The sequence below is a fragment of the Oryx dammah genome, unplaced genomic scaffold (assembly GCF_014754425.2).
Source record: "Oryx dammah isolate SB20612 unplaced genomic scaffold, SCBI_Odam_1.1 HiC_scaffold_2, whole genome shotgun sequence".
In the NCBI taxonomy this organism is placed as follows: domain Eukaryota; kingdom Metazoa; phylum Chordata; class Mammalia; order Artiodactyla; family Bovidae; genus Oryx; species Oryx dammah.
In genome coordinates, this window is record NW_024070186.1 from 176,979,092 (window position 1) to 177,002,379 (window position 23,288).

Genomic DNA, 23,288 nt, shown 5'->3' on the forward strand with positions numbered 1-23,288 from the left:
CATGAATCTGTGCAGCAGTCCTATGATTGATGTTTTGACATATAGTAAACCCGAGGTTCTCAGATCTTAGTTGCTTGGTGCCCTTCCTGAGGGCAGTGTGTTGTCTTGCTTATTTTGTTTTAATTTTCTAATGGCTGAATATCTTGACATTATCTGCAAGCACTGTCATATATTTAGCCTGTCCCTCGTGGGTAGGTGTGAAGGTCATTTCTAAGCTTTTGCTACCACAAACAGTGCTTCCATAAGCATCTCTTATTTGTGTCTCTTATGTGTGTGTGTGTGTCCTGGTGCCTACACAGGGTGCACCTGCCAGGTATAATCCCCAGAGATGGAATGGCTGGAGAAAACGCTTCGTGGGTTTGAACTTGGCTGAGTGTTGGCCATTGCCCTTCAAAGAGGTTACACTGGCATTGGTGCTCTCATGATACATGGGCACGCCTCTTCCCACGCCCTTCTGATTAAACTGATACTTTCAACCCACCCAGGGTGGCCCTGGCAGCTTGGTCAAAGTACACTGATCACCCCAGAAGGAGGTAGATGAACGACCGACGACTCACTGGGAAGAGAGATGTCCCTGCTCACCTGAGCCCTGGAAGGCCCTCGCCTGGCAGCTTTTGGCCACTGACTGCAGGAAGCTCTGTGCATACAAAGAGCTGGTGACCATTTAGGTGCTCCGCCCACTGCTCTGGGAATACAGAATTGGAAGGGGAAACTTAGGTGTGTCCTGGGTCCACAAAGATTTGGACTTCCAGCAAAACAAGGGCCTGCTGGGTGGTGGAAGCAAAAAGAGATTGCTTCTGGCAATCGGTTACCTGGTGTCTGGAAGATGGGAAGAGGCTGAGGAGAGTCAAAACTGGCCAGAGGGACTCATCTTTCAGAAGCACATGACCCTTTATGGAAATACTCTAGATATTCATTAGTGGGGGTCCCCCTTCTTTAACTTAATTTTGTAATTTTTTAGAAGGTTTACTGAAATACAGTTCACATACCATGCAATTTACCATTTTAAAATGTTCAATTCAGTAGCTTTTAGTGTATTTATAAAATTATGCATCCACATTACCACAACCAGTTTTAGCTCATTTTCATTACCCTAAAAGAAACCCCATACGTCTTATTCCACATAGACCCCAGTATCCACTAGTATATTCTCAGTCTCCGTACACTTGCCACTTCGGATAGTTCATGTAAATAGAATTATGTGATATGTGGCCTTTTGTGTCTGGCTTCTTTCACTTAGCATAGTTTTATGGTTGTGTGTTTTTTAAAATCTGTTAATTAATTAATTTATTGGCTGTACTACATGGCACGTGGGATCTTTGTCCCCAGACCAGGGATTGAACTCACACTCTCTGCTTTGGAAGCATGGAGGCTTAACCACTGGGCCACCAGGGAGGCTCCAGCATATGTTTTCTAGGCTCATCAGTGTTGCAGTGTGTGTCAATACTGCATTCCTGTTTATTGATGATAGATATACCAGTTTTGTTTATCCGTTTGTCAGCTGATGGACGTTTTGGTTGTTTCTCCCTTTTGGCTCTTAGAATAATACTACACAAGTCTTTGTGTGGGCATGTTTTCATTTCCGTCAAGTAGGTACTTGGGAATGGAGTGGCTGGCATATGCTAACTCTATGTTTAGTCAACCTTCTTGCAACCGCGGCCTGACAGGCTTGGATTTGAGTCCTGGGTTTGCCATTTCGTGGTTGCTGCAGGTCCATAGGTGAGTTTCTTCTATCTTCTCTGAGCCTTGGGTACCTCATCAGTGGATCAGAAAACTAACTTACCCGTCAGTCTGTCCTTGGCAAGGTTGTCAGGAGGTGCCGGCCAGGATGCCTGTCTAAGGAAAGATTTCCAGGAGAATAGGGCATTTCGTAATCATAGGGAGTGTTATGACTTTGCTGGTTATTGTTCCCACCCTTCTCATCCTGTCCTCTCTGAATCCCACTGGTCAGGGGAGATGAACTAAAGCTACTGTTTTCAACAAAGATTCCTTGAGGATTTTTAACTTTGTTTCTTTTATACTTATTTGTTTGGTTACTTATAAAAGTAATGAACGTTCCTTACAGAAAACAATGAAAGTGCAGTTGCTATTACGGTCTTAGTGTGTATTCCAATATATAGACACAACTAAATAAACAGGGACATTTTCTTACAATAACAGGATTATGCTGTGTATGCTTTCTAATAACAGTTTTTCCTCAGCAAACAAGAAATGATGCATATTTTTCCACATCAGTAAGTGTGGATCTAGTCCATTATTTTTTTTAGTGGCCCCATGGCAACCCATTGTTTCTTTAAGCATTTTCTTTTGTAGGACCTGGAGGCAGTTTCCAAGTCTTTGCTGTTATAGTCAATGCTGGGTTCCATGGAAATTGCACGAAACCTCTAAATGCGTGTGGCCCAGAGTGGGGCAGCCACATAGCACAGAGGCCTCTTCCCATCATGGAGTGTGACTGTGCATCCCCACTTCTTCCTGCTTCTTTTATTTGCCCTTGGCTGTGGTTTAAGTTTTTTTTTTTACTATTAGTCAGGAGAGGCAAGTAAGGCTGACTTAAGGCCTATAGGCTTAAAGTCTACAGAAGTGATGATGGGGAAAAAAAACATTTTATAACATTCTTTTAATGCTCACTCTGATGGCTCAGACGGTAAAAAATCTGCCTTACAGTGTAGGAGACCTGGGTTCAACCCCGGGTCAGGAAGATCCACTGGAGAAGAAAATGGCTACCCACTCCAGTATTCTTGCCTAGAGAATCCCATGGACAGAGGAGCCTGGTGGGCTGCAGTCCATGAGGCTGCATATAGTCGGACATGACTGATGGACTAATATTTGGTGAATGTAGCAGTTGTTTCAAGAACAAAGCTTCACACAGGGAACTCTATTCAATCTCCTATACTAAGTCACAATGGAAAAGAATATGAAAGAGAATGTATGTGTGTATAACTGAATCACTGAACTGTATAGCAGAAATTAACACAAATTGTAAGTCAGCTTATTTACAGTTTCATTTATACTTCAGTAAAATAAAATTTAAAAATAAAGATAGAGAAAAACCTATGTGAATATGGGTAAGGCAAAGATTCTGAGCGCCACAACTAAGATCTGGCACAGTCAGTAAATACTAAAAAAAAAAAAAAACTAGCAGCAGTAGCTGATAACATCGCTTGTACAAACACATTACCCACACAGCAGGAAGTTTTTTTTAATTATCATTATATTTGTATTTATTTATTTTTACTTTGTACTCGTAGGCTTTGAGGAACCAAAGTCATTTTGTTCTCTTTCCAGGACTGTTTTCCTCCTTATGAAAACCCCTAGGCCTCTGTTTTATAGAAGAGTAATTAGTCCACTCAACTGAGTTTTAGGATCTTTGCAACTAGAGAATGTTAGAGCTGTCAGGACCTTAAGATCATCTAATCCAGTGATCTTGGTTTATTAATGTTGACTTACACCTGCAATGCCTGAAGACATTCTCATGGTAAAAAATGCAAACAATGTAGATGAAGCTGAAATCACCTTGTTCAACCTCTTATTCCTGTTCTATTCCCAGAGACAGCCGTTGTTCAACTTAGTGTAAATAATTTTTCAGACCTTTAAATTTTTTAAAAATTTTAAACATTTATTCAAGTATTGTTTATTTACAATATTGTATTTCAGGTGTACAACATGTGAGTCAGTATTTTTGTAGATTATACTCCACTGAAAGTCATTATAAATATTGGCCATATTCCCTGTGCTGTACAATTTTCAGACCTTTTAAAATACATTTATATATAAATGTACAGTTTTGCTTATGTCTACAGACATACACATCCTTAGAAATCTGATAGTATTATATATATACACACACACACGGTGGTGGTGGTTTAGTCGTGTCCAACTCTTGTGACCCCATGGACTGTAGCCTGCCAGGCTCCTCTGTCCATGGGATTCTCCAGGCAAGAATACTGCAGTGGGTTGCCATTTTCTTCTCCACAGCATCTTCCTGACCCAGGTCTCCTACATTGCAGGCAGATTCTTTACCAACTAAGCTATGAAGGAAGCCCATATATTTATTTATTTATATATATATATACACACATACTGGCACCCCACTCCAGTACTGTTGCCTGGAGAATCCCATGGATGGAGGAGCCTGGTGGGCTGCAGTCCACGGGGTCACTAAGAGTCGGACACAACTGAAGTGACTTAGCAGCAGCAGCATACACACATACACACACATATATATTTTATTGAAATACAGTTGATTTACAATGTTGTGCTAATCAGTTCTGTACAGGAAAATGACTCAGTTATACATATATATACATTCTTTTTTATATATATTCTTTTCTGTTATGGTTTATCCTGGGAGATTGGCTATAATTCCCTGTGCTATACAGTAGGACCTTGTCATTCATCCATTCTAAATGTAATAGTTTGCATCTGCCAACCCCAAAGTCCCATATCATCCTTCTCCTCCCCTCCTCCCTCTGCTGCTGCTAAGTCACTTCAGTCGTGTCCGACTCTGTGCGACCCCATAGATGGCAGCCCACCAGGCTCCCCCGTCCCTGGGATTCTCCAGGCAAGAACACTGGAGTGGTTGCCATTTCCTTCTCCAATGCATGAATGTGAAAAGTGAAAGTGAAGTCGCTCAGTCGTGTCCGACTCTTCACGACCCCGTGGACTGCAGCCTACCAGGCCCCCCCGTCCATAGGATTTTCCAGGCAAGAGTACTGGAGTGGGCCGCCATTGCCTTCTCCGCCTCCTCCCTCTAGGCAGCCACAAGTCTGATCTCTGTCTGTGAGTCTAAGAAAGCTATGGTATTGATTAGTGGTTTCCTCCACCAGTAAATGGGTGTCATACTGCTTGCTTTATTCAGCACTTTGTTTTTTTCCACCCAAACAATAGCTTTTAGAGATTGCCCCTATCAGTGCCATCGTCTTTTTAACGCTGCATAGGATTTTGCCAAGTGTGTGTGATCATCCCACTGTGGACGAGCAGGGTGTTCGCAGTGTTTGCCTGTTACATAGCATTATGAGCACCAGCCATCTTTGGGCGGCTCAGCTGGGCACACCTGCTAGGTGATCAGAACGGGTGGGTCAGAAGTCAGTGAAGAAGGTTCATTATTGCTGGCCAACCATCTAGCATAAGCAGATGGCCCTCAAAGGTGGCGATACCTGCTTCCACTCACAGTGTCTAAGAGCACTCACTTCCCAGGCCACATTTACCACCTGTTTTTCCTAACATGATGGGATTAAGCAGGACCAGTGATTTCAGCTCAGCTGAGTTTGTTCACCTGTAAAGGTCACTTGGGGCTCAGTGAGACACTATTTATAGTTGGAACATGTCTGTCCCCGGGGTGGGGACAGGAAAGAGGTTGACCACTAGTAGTCAAAACATTCTTCCCTGTCTTTTGTAAATGAGGAGATGGAAGTTCCCCCAGTGGGTCAGCAGTGGGCCGGAACCAGAACTCAGGGAACTGAGTCTTAGTACAGGACTTTTTATATTGTGCTTAAAAAAAAAGTCAGTTACATTAAACATACCTGTTGCCAGTAAGTTGTGGCTTGACTCTTTTCTGGATTTTTTTTTTTTAAAGGGTGATTTTGACCTTGTGACATATCATGCCCTCTAATTCTGAAATACTTTTTTCTTTGACTTTTTTTGGTTCATGCCACAGCACCCAGCCAGCACGTGATTTCTGTTGATAATCCTCGTTGTTTGAGGGGCCTGTCTTAGGTGGCTTAGGGCATGTCTTAGTCACCGGTTGAGAGAAGTACATTTGGAAAGTTGTGTGTCTCAGGCAGAGGACAGGGCACCTGACATGCCCAGAAGGGTAGCCTGCAGACTACACAGAACTCTGCGGGCTTCTTGGCAGCTGCGGGGATCAGAAGGCCATTCCTGCCATTCACAGCGGCTGGAATACAAGAGGGGACTGTGGCACATTTTTAAATTACAGAAATCCAGAAACTGCTTTCCTTGTAAACATGTCTGCTGCAAGGTTATGTATAATAGCGAAAAATCAGTGGCCAGCTCAAAGTCTCACTGTGGAGAACCACAAGTGAATGAACAGTTAAGTCAATAATGATAAACCCATGCAGTGGATTACTATGCAGCTGTTAACAGCTAACTTGTAAATTCATGATGTAATGTTTGTGTCAAAAAATTTGAGTGGTTTGTTCTCCACTTCTTGGAGTATAACCTAGGAGAATCTTTCTGGAAGAGAACTCCAAACTTCTAAATTTTAAATGTGATCTCTCAATTGCATTCCCATGAAATATGTCCTACTGAGCTCTTGCACAAGTGCACAGAGATTTAGAGAAGTGAATGTTCCCTTCAGCACTGTTTACACTAGAGATCGTTGGAGAGAATCCAAATAGCCATCAACTGCTGCTGCTGCTAAGTCGCTTCAGTCGTGTCCGACTCTTAGTGACCCCATAGACAGCAGCCTACCAGGCTCCTCCATCCATGGCATTTTCCAGGCAAGAGTACTGGAGTGGGGTGCCATTGCCTTCTCTGAGCCATCAACTGAGGTCTGAGAAATACCTAAGGTCTCCTGCATTGCAGGCGAATTCTTTACCAGCTGAGCCACAAGGGAAGCCCTACCTTAAGGTACATTTATGCAATTATATTATATCCTACAACCAAGGAAGGGAAATGAGGTCACCCCAGCCTGTCTGCACGTATGACATGGAAAGACTGGATCCAAGATCCGGTGTAAAGTGGAGAAAAAAGGAAGATGCAGAACACTCTCCTGAAAGGCTGTAAATTATATCTGCAGTGTGATTCCAATTTTATTTTAAAATGCACGTAAGGGATCTGGAAAAGAACTAATTTCCAGAGCATTGATGATGTTAACAGTTGCTCTGAGTGGATGGCCTGTGGCAAATTTGAATTTTGTTGGTCTTCTGTATTTCCCAAGAGTTTTCATTAAGTGTGAATTATTAGCTTCCAAGTTTTTAGACTTTGCAGAGATTAGAAAGCCACAGTAAGGGGGCCCTGGGCTATGTGTATGTATGTACTTGTATGTGTGCGAGTTTCTTTTTTTTTTAAATATTTATTTATTTGGCTGTGTTGGATCTTAATGTGAGATCTTTGTTAGGGCTCACGTGCTTAGTTGCTCTGGGGCATGTTGGATCTTACTTCCCCTACCAGGGATTGAACCATGTCCCCTGCATCGCAAGGCGGGTTCTTAGCCACTGGACCCCCAGGAAAGTCCCTCTGTATGATTTTCTTGATGAGCTCAGCCCCTCTACCTCCCATCCTCTGAGCAGCTCCCAGGGGTGGAACTTAGGCGGGGCCATGGCTGGGGAGCTGTCCTGTTTGAACCCAAATCCATGGAAGAGCTCCTGAGAGCTGGCCCAGGAGGCTGAGGGAGGCTGTTGTGGGAAAAGGAGGTCTAGAATCTGCCTGGCCCAGACAGTATCCAGCCCCTTCCTGTGGCTCAGACCTGTGGCGTGGAAGGGAGTTTTGGTCTCATGGATTCTGTAGAGGCTGTCAGGCAGAAGTTCAAGCTCTAGGAAAAGATGGAGAGGGGATAACTATCAGTTTGAGTGTCAGAGTATTTGTTTGGAGGGGAAAGGAAAGGATTCTGCCTTGGGATTATAAAAGCAGTAAAATGAGCTTTTTAAAACAAAAAAACGTGGAGCCATACTGTGATGCTTTTGATACTCAGTGTGTTCTCTCCATCATGTGCCTTGGTCATCTTTCCCAGTTAGTGCTCAAGAGGCCCAGTTCTCAACAGGGTTTGAATATTTGGGGACACGTGTTTTTGGGCAGTGCAACAGTGGCGGGCACTGAGGCACCAGATGGGTGGAGGGCAGGGATGCTAAACCCTGGAACAGCAGAGCAGATCTGCACAAGAAGTGGTCCTGCACCCCAGGACCTTGGAACGTCTCCTGGGAATCTGTTCATAGTTAACTGAAAATTTACCCTTTTGTTAATGTAAAAGGCAATGTATATTTTGCATAGTTTGATACACTCTTGAGATTGAGAAGCTTATATTGTCTATAAATTTCCTGGGGGGTGGTAAAATGGGGTGTATTTGTGATTTATAGAATATTTATGAAAAAGTGACATTGGACCAGGTAAGAGTCCAGAATTCTCACCACAGGGCTATTTAACATTTTATATGAATATAGTCAAAGTATATTAATCAATCTCCACGGACAGACATTTGGGTTTAATTCAGTTTGGTACAATCACAATATCCCTCATACACAAGTGTGCACACTTATGTTTGTATTTCTTTTCTGTTTTTTTGTATTCTCTGGGTCTTTGTTGCAGCATATGCACTCTTCCTTGTGGTGCGTAGGCTTTCTCTAGTTGTGATGTGCAGGCTTAGTTGCCCTGTGGCATGTAGAATCTTAGTTCCCCAACTGATCCCTTGCGTTGGAAGGCAGATTCGATTCTTAACCACTGGGCCACCAGAGAAGTCCCTATGTTTGTTTTCCTATGTGGTACATTCCTAGATGTAGGGTTGCTGGATTGAAATAAAGGAATATAGGGACTTCTCCTGGTGGCCCAGTGGTTAAGCATCTGTGTGCCAATGCAGGGGACAGGGGTTCGATCCCTGGTCCGGGAAGATCCCACATGCTGCAGGGCAACTAAGCCTGAGCCCCATAAGTACTGAGCATGTGCTCTACAACAAGAAAACTCACTGCAATGAGAAACCCATGCACTACAACTAGAGAGTAGCCCCTGCTTGCAGCAACAAAGACCCAGCACAGCCAAAAGCAAAAATTAATTAATTAAAAAAATGAAGGAATTCATTTTTTCCCCATTTTAGTACATTGCCAGGCCACCTTTAGAAGAGATTTATACCCACTGATGGTATCTGAGAACTCATTTTCCCACATCCTGGTCAGACTCCTGGTTACCAGCTGTTAAAATGTCTTCCAGTCTGAACAAAGGGGTAGGGAATAATATTTTCATTCTCAACTCTTTGGTAACAACCAAAGCAGTATGTGTTTTCTATGCGTATTACATTTTCTTCTCCAGTTTTATAGTTGAGGCAGGTCACTTCTGGCCATGGGAAGGCTATGCCCCTGTGAGGTCTTTTGGGAACTGTGTTCCTACAAGGATAATAGGTGATTATAATTCTGACTGAGTAATACTGTCTGCCTCCCAAGAGGCTGGAGACACTTGGGAAATCGCATGGCGGGAGGAATTGGCCTGCACTGTCCCAGAAGCCTAACGTTCCCGATTGCTTCTGCAGGAAGCTTGGAAGCATGCAATCGAGAAAGCCAAGCACATGCCTGACCCCTGGGCTGAGTTCCACCTGGAAGACGTTGCTACAGAATGCGCCACACGGCACAGGTCAGCTCCTTGTCTGCAGGTGCTGTATGACCCCAGTTCTCTAGGGGTCCTTGGGGGTTGGGTCCTTTTTCTGCTTGTAATCAGTGAGGCTTAGGTACCCCTGGAGATCAAGGAAAAGGGAATATAATAATAATATTGGTCAATATTTGAGAGTTTACACATGTTTAGGCACCATGCAGGGCTTCCCTGGAGGCTCAAACGGTAAAGAACCCACTTGCAATGCAGCAGATCTGAGTTCAGTCCCTGGGTTGGGAAGATCCTCTGGAGGAGGAAATGGCAACCAACTCTGGTATTCTTGCCTGGAGAGAGGAGCCTGGTGGCCTACAGTCCGTGGGGTCGCGGAGTCGGGCCATAACTGAGCGACTAACACACATACACAGATAATCACTGTGCATTATCTCATTTAATCCTCACAGTGTTCCTATAAGACAGTATTCAACAGGCTAGGGTGAGCCGCGCTGCAGTAACAAATAGCCCAAATGCAAGTGACAGAAACCCAGTTCACAGTGGCTTAAGCAAAGAGGAATGGTTGACTTATCTATGTGGACTTCAGGTATAGCTTATTCCAGGTGCTCCAAGGATGCTTTTGGCTTTGACACCAGATAGACGCTCTTGCATTAATGGTACTGATGGCCCCTGGGAGCCCCATGTTTCATCTCACCAAATGGAAAAGAATCTTACTCAGTTTTTAACATTTGAATCTCATTGGCTTGGCTTTGGTTATAACACTAAACCAGTCATTGTGCTAGGAGCTTTGCTTTGATTAGCCAAGTCTAGATCACATACCACACACCAGAAAGTGCTGGGGAATCAGCTCCCCCCAGTCCATATGTTCTGAGAATGGTGGATGGTGGTTCCCCAAAGGAAAACTGGGGTGCTGTTACCAGAAGAAAGAAGAGTGGATGCTGGGCAGGCAGAAACAGTGGAGCCCTTTCCACCTTTCCGCAACATATTCCTGCTCACACCTTGTGAGGAGATGGCTCAGAGCCTGGCGTGCACCCCTTCCCCATTTTGGAGGGTGACCTAGCAAGCTCTGGGGTCTATTCCAGCAGCTGAGTATTGTGGGTGCCCCAGAAGGCCAGGATGGGAACTCTGTTTCTTCCTGCCTATAAGGGCAGTGTGGTGGCTGGTTGGTGACCTGTGGCTTCCAGGCTGAGGACACCAGGCCAACAGGGAGGCCCCTGGGAAGCAGGACTCACATGCTGGGCTAGTTCTGTGTATCCCAGAGCTCCCCAGGAACAGGGACCAGAGGCCACACCAAACTGTGTTGATTTCCTAACTAAACTTGCTGATTTCAACTGCTCTGACTACCAGCAGAGGGAGGTCAGACACTGATGCCCAGAATGACCAGAGATTTCTAGATCGGAGGCTTCCTCCTCCACTCCTGGTCTTTAGAGAGCTCTGCTGCAAGCTGGCCCTTTATTGGGACAGATTTCCTATTCACGTGAGTTGTCCCCAGACTGGTTAAGTGTAAAGGTCAAATTGAAACTGATCTGGGTTTGAATCTTGCCTCTCAGGAAGGTTATTTCACCTTTCTGAACCTCAGTTCTTCCATCTGGAAAGTGAACACAGTATTTGTATGGCTCTCATTGGGCTGAGTGGTGGTTCTTGAGGAGTTCCGCGTAAGCACTCAGCATACAGTGAATGCTCAGTGAACTTAGAGCGCCTCTGTCCTCTATGAGGTCAGTGGTTGTGAAGGACAGCTAAGATCCTTCCCGTGTTGCATGTCTCCACCCTCTCCCACCTTCTGGGTGCCTCTCAGCTTTCAGTCTACTTGGAAGTGAGGAAAGACTGTTTCCCTTACCTTGGCACCTACATGGTAATAAAATTAATAATAATGATGGCCATTATTTATTGAAGACAATACTTGCCATGAGCTTGTTGCCAGCAGGTATGCGGCTCTGACAAGCCTTCCTCCTCCACCCCACCCCCCAGGCCTGGGGCAGCTTACCTGCCAAGCCTCTGCTTGTTTCTCCTGGTAGAGGTTTCAGGCTCTGAGGAGGCTGTTCTCAGGAGCTGGGAGGTTCTGGAGTCTGTCCCCACCAAGGGTGCACCAGGGAGGCATCTGCTAGAGCTGAGAACGCCTCAGCCCTGGGGAGGTTTTAGATTTTTGGGGATTTACTGAACTGAAGAGCTTTCTACCAGACAAACCTGTTAAGGCCCAGCCAGGCCTAGCGGGAGATTTGCTCTGGGAAAGAGGATCCCTGGGAAAGAGAGAGATGGAAATGTACTGGAACCCTCTCCATGCCTCTCTGTCTTGGGTGTGTAGCCAGCAGCCCCTTTCCTGGCTGGACTCAGAGGTAGGACCCTCCACCACTGCTGTCTACACTGGGACAGGCTTCAGGAGACTGGCCTAGCAACCTGGGCTGGGCCTCACACTGGCAAGACCGAGGGTGCTGCCGCCTTCCTTCCTAGGCTACATCATTCATTATCTAGACCAGTTATAATAAAGAAATTTATTTATTCAGTTGTTCATCCAGCATGCATTTATTAAGCAACCCCAGTACCAGGCCCTACAGTACACAGCACAGACGTGGCTTGTCTTTGTGGAGTTACAGTCCAGTGGGGGAGCCGTAGCCTACCCACAGCCCAGCAGTAGCTTGGGGGTGGGGGGGGGGCATGGTGAAGGAACAGCTGCCTTTGAGGAAAGGGAAGGAGGCCAGTGTGGTGGGAGCCTGGGAAGGAGGGAGCATGTCCACAGACTGAACCCAGGAGGTCAGCTGGGCCTGTGGGTAGAGAGTGGACTTGATCCTGAGAGCAGTAGGAAGCCCAGAAAAGTCTGCTTTTAGCCAGTGAGTGACCAGATCAGGTGATGGACACTGCGCCCTGGGCTGGGTTCTGGTCTCTGCAGGTACAATGCTGTCACCGGCGAGTGGGTGGAGGATGAAGTCCTAATCAAGATGGCGTCTCAGGTGAGCAGAGCCTCGAGCCCAGTGCGGTCCAGGCTGACCAGCTGCAGTGCCCGCTCCCTCTCCTCCACATCCTTTTCTTTTTTTTAAGCATTAGGGAACTCTCTGTTGTGTATTTATTTTATCTTTTATGACAGCCTTATTGAATATAATTCACACACCATGTCACATACCTATTTAAAGTGTACAGCTCAGTGGTTTTTAGTATAATCAAGAGTTGTGCAACCATCACCCCGATCAGTCCCAGAACATTTTCACCATCTCTAGAAGAAACGTCATACATACCCATTAGCAATCAGGCTCCAATTCCCTCTCTTCCCCAGCCCTGGGCAACCACTAATTTAACCTCTGTCTGTGTTTATTTACCTATTCTGGACATTTCATATATTGATCATATATATTAAAAGATTCTTCTTGACACTCTTGTTGAAAATCAATGAACTGTGAACATGTATATCAGTTTTCAAAAATTGTGAGTCACCATTTAATACTGTTCATCTAACAAGATGAACTCAGTAGGTTGCAAAAAAAAAAGAATCAACTAGAAAATAGACAAGTTCCTGCATAGGAAGCAGCAGGGTCGATTTGTGAAGCATTTTGTAGTGTGTTGCACACTCAGAAAAGTGTATGGCTTGATGAATTTCACCAAGTGAACACACGTGTAACCAGTACCCATATCAAGACACTGAAAATCACTGGCACCCCCTAGAAGACCCTCTCAGCCCCAGTTACTTATCTTTTATTCCCAAGGGTAAGCACTGCTCTGAATTCTATTGCCTGAGGTTGGTGTCCCTATTTTTGTACTCCATTTAAATGCAGCTCCGTACACATACAGTGCCTGTATAGCTCACTGTTTTGTCCATGAGGTTTGTACATATCTGTGTCATGTCTTTCAGCCCTTCGGCCGGGGAGCAATGAGGGAGTGCTTCAGGACGTAAGTGACTCAGCCTGACTCTGGGGGCCCTGCCCAGATGCCCTCAGGCTCCTGAGAGCAGGGGCTCTGTGACATTCTCTTCTTGGGCCACACACTGGGCCTGGCTGTAGGGATGGGTGTGGGCAGAACAGGGAGTCTGTCCCTTGACCCCCTTCCCAGATCTCTGAAGGATGCTGCGGGGTGGGGAAGCCCCTCCCGCCTCCTGCATTTTATTCCTGACTCTGTCTGCCAGATCAGGCAGGGTCTCCCCATCCTGAGGACTAGGACTGGGGTCCCAGTGAGCCCCATCAGGCAGGCTCCCTGATGCCTCTCCCCTCAGGAAGAAGCTCTCCAACTTCCTGCACACCCAGCAGTGGAAGGGGGCCTCCAACTACGTGGCAAAGCGCTACATTGAGTCCGTGGACAGGGATGTGTACTTCGAGGACGTGCGTCTACAGATGGAGGCCAAGCTCTGGGGAGAGGAGTATAATCGGCACAAGCCTCCCAAGCAGGTGTGTGGCAGCCCTTACTTTCACATTCCCACACCAGTGCAGCCCAGATCTGGAGCTGAGGGCGATGGAGGTGCTGGTCAGCAAGCCCCCTTCTTTTCTGTGTTAGCAGCAGCTAATAAAACCCATTGTTTATGGAGCCTGACAAGTCAAGTGCTCTGTATGCCAAAAGTTATTTATTCTTAAAAACAGAACTCTGGAACTTCCCTGGTGGTCCAGTGGTTAAAACACCATGCTTCCACTTCAGTGGTCATGGGTTCAAACCCTGGTTGGGGAACTAAGATCCTGGATGCTTGCACAGTATGGCCAAAAAATAGGAGAAAAAGAAAATTTTAAAAATCCAGAGCTCTGAGGTTGGTGGAAGTTGGAATGTTTTTATTTCATTTACACATGGGGTCTATTCGTCAGGAATTTTGTTTGCAAATGACAGAAATCCATTCAAACAGGCTTAATCCAAAAGGGGAATGGATTGCTTCCTATAACTGAGAAATAGGGCTGACTGCAGGCACAGCTGGGGCTTCCCAGGTGGCACTAGTTGTAAAGAACCTACCTCCCAATTCGGGAGACATAAGAGACCCAGCTTCAATCCCTGGTTTGGGAAGATCCCCTGGAGGAGGACATGGCGTCCCACTCTAATACTCTTGCCTGGAGAATCCCATGGGCAGAGGAGCCTGGTGGGCTACAGTCCATGGGGTTGCAAAGAACGGGATATGACTGAAGTGACTTACTCCTTGGAAGGAAAGTTATGACCAACCTAGATAATATATTAAAAAGCAGAGACATTACTTTGTCAACAAAGGTCCATCTAGTCAAGGCTATGGTTTTTCCAGTAGTCATGCACGGATGTGAGAGTTGGACCATAAAGAAGGCTGAGCACCAAGGAATTGATGCTTTTGAACTGTGATGTTGGAGAAGACTCTTGAGAGTCCCTTGGACTGCAAGGAGATCCAACCAGTCCATCCTAAAGGAGATCAGTCCTGGGTGTTCATGGGAAGGACTGATGTTGAAGCTGAAACTCCAATACTTTGGCCACCTGATGTGAAGAGCTGACTCATCTGAAAAGACCCTAATGCTGGGAAAGATTGAGGGCAGGAGGAGAACGGGATGACAGAGGATAAGATGGTTGAATGGCATCACTGACTCAATGGACATGGGTTTGGGTGGACTCCGGGAGTTAGTGATGGACAGGGAGGCCTGGAGTGCTGCGGTTCATGGGTTCGCAAACAGTTGGACACAACTGAGCGACTGAACTGAACTGAAGTGACTTAGTATGCATATACACAGACACAGCTGGATCCAGGACCAAATTGAGGTTGTTGGGAGTCTTCCTCCAACTCTAGCCTCAATGTTCTTCTGTGTTGCCATCACTTAGGCAGCTTTTCAGCTTGCAGTGACATGTTGACCCCAGTAGCTGCAGGCTCCCTTTCTGTTTCTTAGCAACCTTGATGGAATGACATGTTTTCCCATAAGTTTCTATGAAAGTCTCAGAACTGGATTTCATTGGCTTGATTAGGTTAGATGCCTATCACTGAGCCAATCATGATGGCCAGGAGGCGGGAATATGCAGATTGGGCAGGCCTGAGCCTTGTACCCACCCTTAGAGCCAGGGTTATGGTTCCTTTCCTCTTAGATTAGGTGGGCTGAGATTGGTGTCTGCCAAGAAAAAGCAGGAGAGGGCATGGGGAATGGATTCCTTATCTGTCCCTGGGGAACCTGGGGCACAAAGGGTTAAAGTTTCTTGCTCAAACAGGCAGGGATGGAGCCAGGGCTTATTCCTGGAAAGCTCAGACTTTCCAAGCCCCTGCTCTTGGCTTCTTCACTTGAGCCCCCAGGGTATTGGTGACCTGAGGCCAAGCAGAATTTCCTGTTGCCTGCATGCATTTGAGGAAATAGCTAGAAAATAGAGCTAGGCCTTTGCTCTGCCTAAATTCACAGTTCAGCTCTCCTACTGTTGGTGTTCATGCTAGCTATAAGGTACCATCTTCTGAGTGCCTCAGGAGAGCCGTATTTCCAGGCAACCAGCAGAATTTATTGAGTGCCTAGTGTTTGCAGAGCCCTTGATTAAGCATACTTGGTGTGAACACAGGAAGTCACATTCCCACCCTCAGGGGCTGTGACTCCATGCACTCAGGCCTGGCCCCTTTTCCCTTCTTCCCTAAGCTTGTTTGTGCCTCAGGACCTTTGAACTGGCTGTGCCCCAAGGCTGCATCATTGGATCCCTTCAGTCCTTACATTTCAGGTTTCAGCTCATGTCACCTCCACAGCTAGGCTGTGCTGGTGGTGGTGGTTTAGTTGCTAAGTCATGTCCGACTCTTGCGACCCCATGGACCGTAGCCCACCAGGCTCCTCTGTCCGTGGAATTTTCCAGGTAAGAATACTGGAGTGGATTGCCGTTTCCTTCTCCAGGGTATCTTCCCGACTTATGATTTCGAACCCGGGTCTCCTGCATTGCAGGCAGATGCTTTACCGACTGAGCTATGAGGCTATGCTAGACCATCCTAAATGAAGATGAAGTAACCATTCCACTGCTGCACCCTCTGACATGTCATTTTGTTTGTTTTGGTTTCTTTTTTTCAGAGCAGTTGGCAGTATCTGAAAGAGTCTTATTCATGTATTTATTCATGTATACTTCAGTTGCCTCTCTCCCCTGAGGACAAGGATTTTATCTGTCTTATTTGCTCTATCCCAGTGCCTAGGTGCTCAGCGAATAATAAGGTGGTTGAATTGATGAAGGGAGAGTAATGTGGTTGTTTGAGGAGGAACTGGCCGTCGCCTTGAGGATGTGTCTCTGCCACTGACCCTCTCCCAGTTGCCTCCTGGCCAAGCCAGTGGCCCTGCTGCACGCTTCCTTGTAGGGATAGAGCCAGTTTTGGCGACAGGAATCCGCTGGGAACCAGCTGCTCCTTCCCCTCTGGCTAGTTCTCAGAACTGAGGCCACGTTTGGGGAGGTTCTAAGCTCCCAGCTCTGGACCCCTTTGGCCTCTGCAGCTGTTGTCTTCCTTGACCCAGCCAAATTGTTTCCTGGGTGGTCATTTCCTTGGGAAACCCAGACGTGGCTCCTGTTGTGGGTGGCTTCGATGGGGACAGGGTACCATGGGTGTGACCTTGTGTAACAGGTCAAAGTTAGAGTCCCAGCTCTTCCCTATCCTACGTTACAAACATACACAGTACTTACACAGTTTCATCTGAGTACAAAATTAAACATACTCTTGGTGCAAAATTTAGCAGAGAATGTCTGAGTTCCCAGTGATTCCCCTTTATAGGGAAAGAACCATTGTTATGGTTTGGCATGTATCACTCTAGAATTGTGTCTGCTGATGATAATGACATCAGAAAACACTGGCAGACTAAAATCACAATCCACTCCAGCACTCTTGCCTGGAAAATCCCATGAACGGAGGAGCCTGATAGGCTACAGTCCATGGGGTCGCAAAGAGTCAGACACAACTGAGCGACTTCACTTTCACTTTCACTTTCCTGTACCAACAGATTTCATCCTTATACCTATTCCACAGGCGAGGAAACTGAGGCACAAACTGGGGAAATAACTTGCCCAAGTTCTCTGTATTAGCACAAGGTGCAGGCTAAGTTGCTTAGCAGGCAGACTCACAGCTGTGTGCTAACTCAAAATGCTTTCCTTCCATCTCATCGAATAGCCTCACTTAGATGGGGCTCAGGGTGGGCTGCTGCTTCACCTCCTTGTCATCCAGAGGCCTGGTTCCTTCTGTGTTGTTGTTTGCCATCTGCCAGGAGTTGCCCTGGACTTCATGGTCAGTTCTGGCTCACTGGCAGATGTCTACCTTACAGCCTCAGGAAGGCCAGAGAAGGAGAGGGCAGGCTGGAGTTACATCATCCCTGGTGCTTGCTTCCTATTGGCTGGGCTTAGTCACATGGCCACATCTAGCTGCAAGGGAAGCCAAGCCATGCCATCGCTGCTGGCTGGCTGTGCATCGTGTTACAACTCAGGTTGTCTTAGTCCATTTGGGCTGCTGTAACAAAATACAGGAGAATGGGTTTACAGGTTCATGCCGGCACCTTCTTGCTGTCACAGTCTGCATGGAGTGAGGGAGCTCTCTGAGGTCTCTTTTTTCAGGGCACTAATCCCATTCACAAGAGCTTTTCTCTCCTGACCTTATCACCTCCCAAAGGCCCCACCTCCTTAATACCATCACCTGTGAGCCTTGAGATTTCAACAGATGAAATTTGGAGGGATCCATTCACTCCATAGCAGGGGTTTTCATTCTGAAGAAAAAGGGGAATGGATTCTGGGGACAGTCAGCAGTTTCAGCCTTTCTGCTCCAGCCTCTTATGAGAGGAGGGTGCCCCCTGGGCCTGCCCTTCCCCCGACTCCTCCCGCCCTCCCGCCAGGTGGACATCATGCAGATGTGCGTCCTAGAGCTGAAGGAGAGACCGGGCCGGCCGCTGTTCCACCTGGAGCACTACATCGAGGGCAAGTACATCAAGTACAACTCCAACTCAGGCTTCGTCCGTGATGACAACGTGCGCCTGACGCCGCAGGTAGGCCCCTGCAGAGCCCCGTGTCCCATCTCAGCAGACCGTGGGCCCCTCCGAGTTACAATAGGGCTTCCTTTTTTGTCCTTGCCTCTGTACGTTCCTCCCTGCAGGGAAAGGCCCCCAACGTGGGCAGAACTGGGGTACGGCAGCCCATCAGAGCAGTGCCTGTCAGTGTCCACGCAGCCCACAGCCTGGTCTCTGCAGTCACCTTTTCCTTCTCACCCCACAGGCCTTCAGCCACTTCACCTTTGAGCGTTCCGGCCACCAGCTGATTGTGGTGGACATCCAGGGTGTGGGTGACCTCTACACCGACCCACAGATCCACACTGAGAGGGGCACTGACTTTGGAGATGGAAATCTAGGTAGGCTGGGAAAGCCAGCATGGCCCCAGAGACCACGCTTCCCTGCAAAATTTCCAGGCTTTTTGTTCACCTAGGCAAGCAGGCCAAGGTGGTATATGGGCCTGCCCTAGACTGTGGAGATGGGAGCCTGGGATGTCTGGCCCCTGCCATATTTAGGGTGCTCAGCGCTGTCCTGCCCCCATCCCAAAACACAGCAATGCTCCAGATTCCCCACTCTGTCTTCAGGTGTCCGCGGGATGGCTCTCTTCTTCCACTCGCATGCCTGCAACCGGATTTGCAAGAGCATGGGCCTCGCTCCCTTTGACCTGTCCCCAAGAGAGAGGGATGCAGTGAATCAGAACACCAAGCTGCTGGTAGGTACCCAGTATGAGCATGTGTGGACTGGCAGGGCCCTTCTGCTGCAGGACCAGAAAACTGTGCTTCCTGTGCACTGGTGGCCCAGGCCCTGTGGTGCTTAATTGAAGAGTATTGTGGCTGGAAGAATCTTAGTCCCATCTGTGTCCCTCACCCCTTTTGAACCAGTGTACACAGCCCTCCTGAGTGTCCCCACTAATAGAGGAATTGGGGTCTGCTTGATTCAGGCCGATTTTTGCCCACACTGAGGGGACCAGGTGTGTACAGATAGTGAGTGGGGTGTGTGGTATGTGGTTTGTCTGATGTGTTGACAAATGAGGCTTGAACTTGGCTCACTGAGCACCTCTCTGTGTCCCTGTTGTACCCCCATTACTACCCCCAGTATGTGGACCAGATATAAGACCATGTTGGCAAAGACCAACTTGGGATTCTGCAGGACATCCCCCAGCTCAGGGCCATGAACGGTGGCCATCGCTTTGGGAGTGCTGGCCCTCTGCGCTCCTGTTCCAGATGCCCCTTCTTAGAGGCCTTCGGATTAATCCCCCACTGATTATTTTTAGATTTTCTGCCAGTCCTTAAGGTCTCTATGGCTGAAAGGGCCTCAGGTTTTGAGGGACCAACAGGCAACAGGAAGAACCCCTTGTTCCCAAAAGGTGCCTGTGTGATGTGCATGTCCCTGTTAATTCTCCAGCAGTCAGCCAAGACCATCTTAAGGGGGACAGAGGAAAAGTGCGGGAGCCCACGGGTGAGGACCCTCTCAGGGAGCCGGCCCCCACTGCTCCTTCGCCTCTCAGAGAACTCCGGAGATGACAACATGAGTGACGTGACCTTTGACTCTCTCCCTTCCTCACCGTCTTCAGCCACGCCACAGAGCCAGAAACTGGACCACCTCCGTAAGTGATGGTTTGGCCCCTGGTCGTTGTGATTGGAGGGGGCAAGCACCAGGTAGAACAGGGCTAAACTGGCTTCCACTTCTGTTAGAAAATCAGACATGCCAACCAAAGAGACTGATGGCCCAGATGGCTTTATAGATAAGTTCTTTTAATAAACTTTCAAGATGCAGCCATCCAAATGCCGTAAAAACCACCTGTATTGTAGAAAACAAGGTAACATTTTTCAGTGATTGAAATTTGCAAAAAGTTTTACACCAAAATTTGACAAAACAGCAAAAAAGAAAAGTTTTATCCCAACTTCACTTATAAATATGCAAGGCAAAAAATTCTAAATAAAATATTAGCAAATAAATACTAGTATCTTAAAGTCTGTCACAGCCAAAGAGGGCTTTTGCAGGAATCTGAAGGTTGTTCAGGGTTCAGAAACCAATTAGTATCATGTGATTAGGTCACAGGAGAAAAACAGCAATCGTTATTTCTGAAGCTGAAGTGACAGAGTTTACTCATGTTATGGACAGACTTTACTTATGATATGGATGTGGCAACAGCAGGAAAGAGGAGAGGCAAGACTGACTCCACGGTTCTGAGCTGAAGAACTGGCAGGACTCTGGTCAGTTATTCAGCTGAAAGAAGCCCCAGGGGAGCAGGAGAGGACGAACTTTTAAAGAAGCCTGTACATCACCAACAAAGGGCCTTGGGAATAGTCTGGAGCAGGAGTTGACAGACTCCTTCTTAAAAGGCCAGAGAGTAAATATTTTATTCTATGTGGGCAACATAAACACGACCATTGACAATATTTAAAACAAATCAGTGTGGCTGTGTTCCAAAAAACTATATGGTTGCTGAATTTTAAATTTCAAGTAATTTTCACATGTTACAAAGTAGGTTTGATTTTTTTCAACCATTTAAAAATATGAAAAACTTTCTTAAAAACTATCTAAGAGGGCTTCCCTGGTGGTCCCGTGGTTGAGAGCCCACCTTGCAATGCCGGGGAAGCCGGTGTGATCCCTGTCTAGGAAGATCCCACATGCCCCGGGGCAGCTGAGCCTGTGCATCACAGCTACTGAGCCTGTGCTCTGGGGGCCTGCTAGCCGCCACTGCTGAGCCCTACACACCACAACGACCAAAGCCCGATTGCCCTACAGGTCATGCTCCACAGCAAGAGAAACCACTGCAGGGAGAAGCCCTCCCTCTACAACCAGAGAGTAGCCCCCGCTTGTAGCAACTAGAGAAAGAGCCCGCATACGGCCACAGACCCAGCACAGCCAAACATAAATAAATACATTAAAAAAAAAAAGATTATTTAAAAAAAGCATAAAAACAGCAGACAAGCCGGATTTGGTTAGTGGGAGTTTGGGGCAAGAGATAAAGACTGGGATCTGCCAGGAAATCGTTGGGTTTTAAACCATCTAAGGCTTCTCCCATTTGTACCCCAAATGGACAAATGCCTCTTTTTTCATTCACAACTGCACCTCATTGACAGCTAACCATAGGTCAAGCACATGATGCTGATCAGTACGTTACACAGTTGTATCACTGTTTGCTTTATGGAAACCCCAAGGCAGCGCAGCAGCTAAGCTACTTGCTCAGGACAAGTCCAGGCAGCTGGCAAGTAGAGAGTCTGGGTAAATTCTCAGAGAAGAACTGTGGCCTCTCAGGTGCCAACAACATTCTTCTCCCGTTTTTGTACTTTATAAATATCAAATAAAAAAGGCTTGGAAACTCCCTAGGGGTCCAGTGGTGCTTTCAATGGTGCTTTCTGTAGGGTTCTGTGCTTTCACTGCCAAGGGCCTGGGCTTCATCTCCGGGCAGGGAACTAAGATCTTGCAAGCCATGTGGTGTGGCCCCAAAAATAAATATAAATTTAAACTAAGAAAGGTTTGGTGGCCGCTGTAGACGGCTTAGATGGACCCTGTGAACTGTTGCAGCCGTGCAACTGCTGCCTTGCTCTGTCTTCTCCCTGCCCAGATTGGCCTGTGTTCAGCGACCTCGATAACATGGCACCTCGAGACCAGGACCCTCTGGACAACCACCGGGTGAGTGGAGGGGCTGGGGGAGCGGGGCTGGGTAGGAGTGGATGCCCTCCTCTGGGAACTGAGGGTGAGTCGGCAGATTCAGAGGTGGGCAGCCCAGGTCTGCTTGGGGGCACTGGCAGGAGGGCACAGGCAGAAGCCTCTGGGAAGAGCAGGGTCCATTTCAGTTTCCGGAGGTGGTTAGAGCAGAGAATCCAAATCAGCCACAGTGTGACCTTCTGGTACACGCGGGGCTTGAGCCTGGGTTTGATTTGCTATGTGTGTGTGCCTTGGGGGAGAAGGAGCTATGTTGGGGGTCCGGTGTGTAACGCACAGCACAGGCAGCTGTGATGCTCCCAGGTCAGATGAGCAGAACAGGTTTCCTACAGCCTCTTCGTGATTCAGCTGTAAGACACTGTAGATGACATATTTGCATTCAGAGGAACATATGTTATAGTGTCAAATTAAAAATTCATTAGAAGGACTTCCCTGGCAGTCCAGTGGTTAAGACTCCATACCCCTACCGTAGGGGACATGGGTTCCATACCTGGTTGGGAAACTAAGACCCCATGTGTTGCATGATGAGGCCAAAATAAAGAAATAGTGTTTTTTTTTTTTTTAAGTCTTTGAAATCCAGTGAATAATTTACACTTACTAGCATATCTCACGAAGAAGGCAGTGGCACCCCACTCCAGTACTCTTGCCTGGAAAATCCCATGGACGGAGGAGCCTGGTGGGCTGCAGTCCATGGGGTTGCAAAGAGTCGGACACGACTGAGCGACTTCACTTTCACTTTTCAGTTTCCTGCATTGGAGAAGGAAATGGCAACCCACTCCAGTGTTCTTGCCTGGAGAATCCCGGGGATGGGGGAGCCTGGTGGGCTGCCGTCTATGGAGTCGCACAGAGTTGGACATGATTGAAGCGACTTAGCAGCAGCAGCAGCAGCATATCTCAATCTAAACCCTTTATTTTCATCAGAAATAATTATTCTGCATTTGGAGTTCATAGAATTTACAGTTGAAAGAGTAGATTCACATACGTCTATTGTTATGTGACATAAGAAAAAAAGAAGTTATGTGAAAAAAGAAGTTCATCAGAATTTTTAAAACAGACTTCACAGAAATGTCACACTTGCACAGGCCAGTAGCACCTTAAGCTGCCCTCTGAGCTCCAAAGGTTCAGCTTCACTCCTGACTGCTTTGCAGAGTTCTTGAGTGACAGAAGAAAGTAGGAAGAGCTGCACGTATGGGATTGTCACTATAGGCAGACAGTTTTAAGAGTCTGGTAGATAATTCTCATTTAATTCTCACATAACTTGTGAGGTAGATAATAGTTTCTGCTCCTCTCAGAATGGCTTTTATGTTTTACTCTAGAATTAAAATTAGGATTAGGGCTTCCCTTGGGGCTCAGCTGGTAAAGAATCCACCTGCAATGTGGAAGACCCGGATTTGATCGCTGGGTTGGGAAGATCCCCTGGAGAAGGGAACAGCTACCCACTCCAGTATTCTGGCCTGGAGAATTCCAGGG

The 23,288-nt window shown here is 47.0% G+C and overlaps 1 protein-coding gene across 3 annotated transcripts in view; it reads left to right on the forward strand.

Moving 5' to 3' along the window:
- The window catches only part of EEF2K (eukaryotic elongation factor 2 kinase), a 66,608-nt gene that overhangs the window by 22,979 nt on the left and 20,341 nt on the right, over window positions 1-23,288 (forward strand). For 2 of the 3 annotated variants that reach the window (XM_040257680.1, XM_040257685.1), the window contains 9 exons: window positions 9,194-9,294; window positions 12,146-12,206; window positions 13,100-13,137; window positions 13,457-13,628; window positions 17,994-18,143; window positions 18,370-18,502; window positions 18,728-18,855; window positions 19,548-19,749; window positions 21,718-21,785. In XM_040257680.1, coding sequence (XP_040113614.1) covers window positions 9,194-9,294; window positions 12,146-12,206; window positions 13,100-13,137; window positions 13,457-13,628; window positions 17,994-18,143; window positions 18,370-18,502; window positions 18,728-18,855; window positions 19,548-19,749; window positions 21,718-21,785 — 1,053 coding nt within the window. The remainder of the gene's footprint in view (window positions 1-9,193; window positions 9,295-12,145; window positions 12,207-13,099; window positions 13,138-13,456; window positions 13,629-17,993; window positions 18,144-18,369; window positions 18,503-18,727; window positions 18,856-19,547; window positions 19,750-21,717; window positions 21,786-23,288) is intronic. The other variant, XM_040257689.1, reaches the window with a different exon arrangement.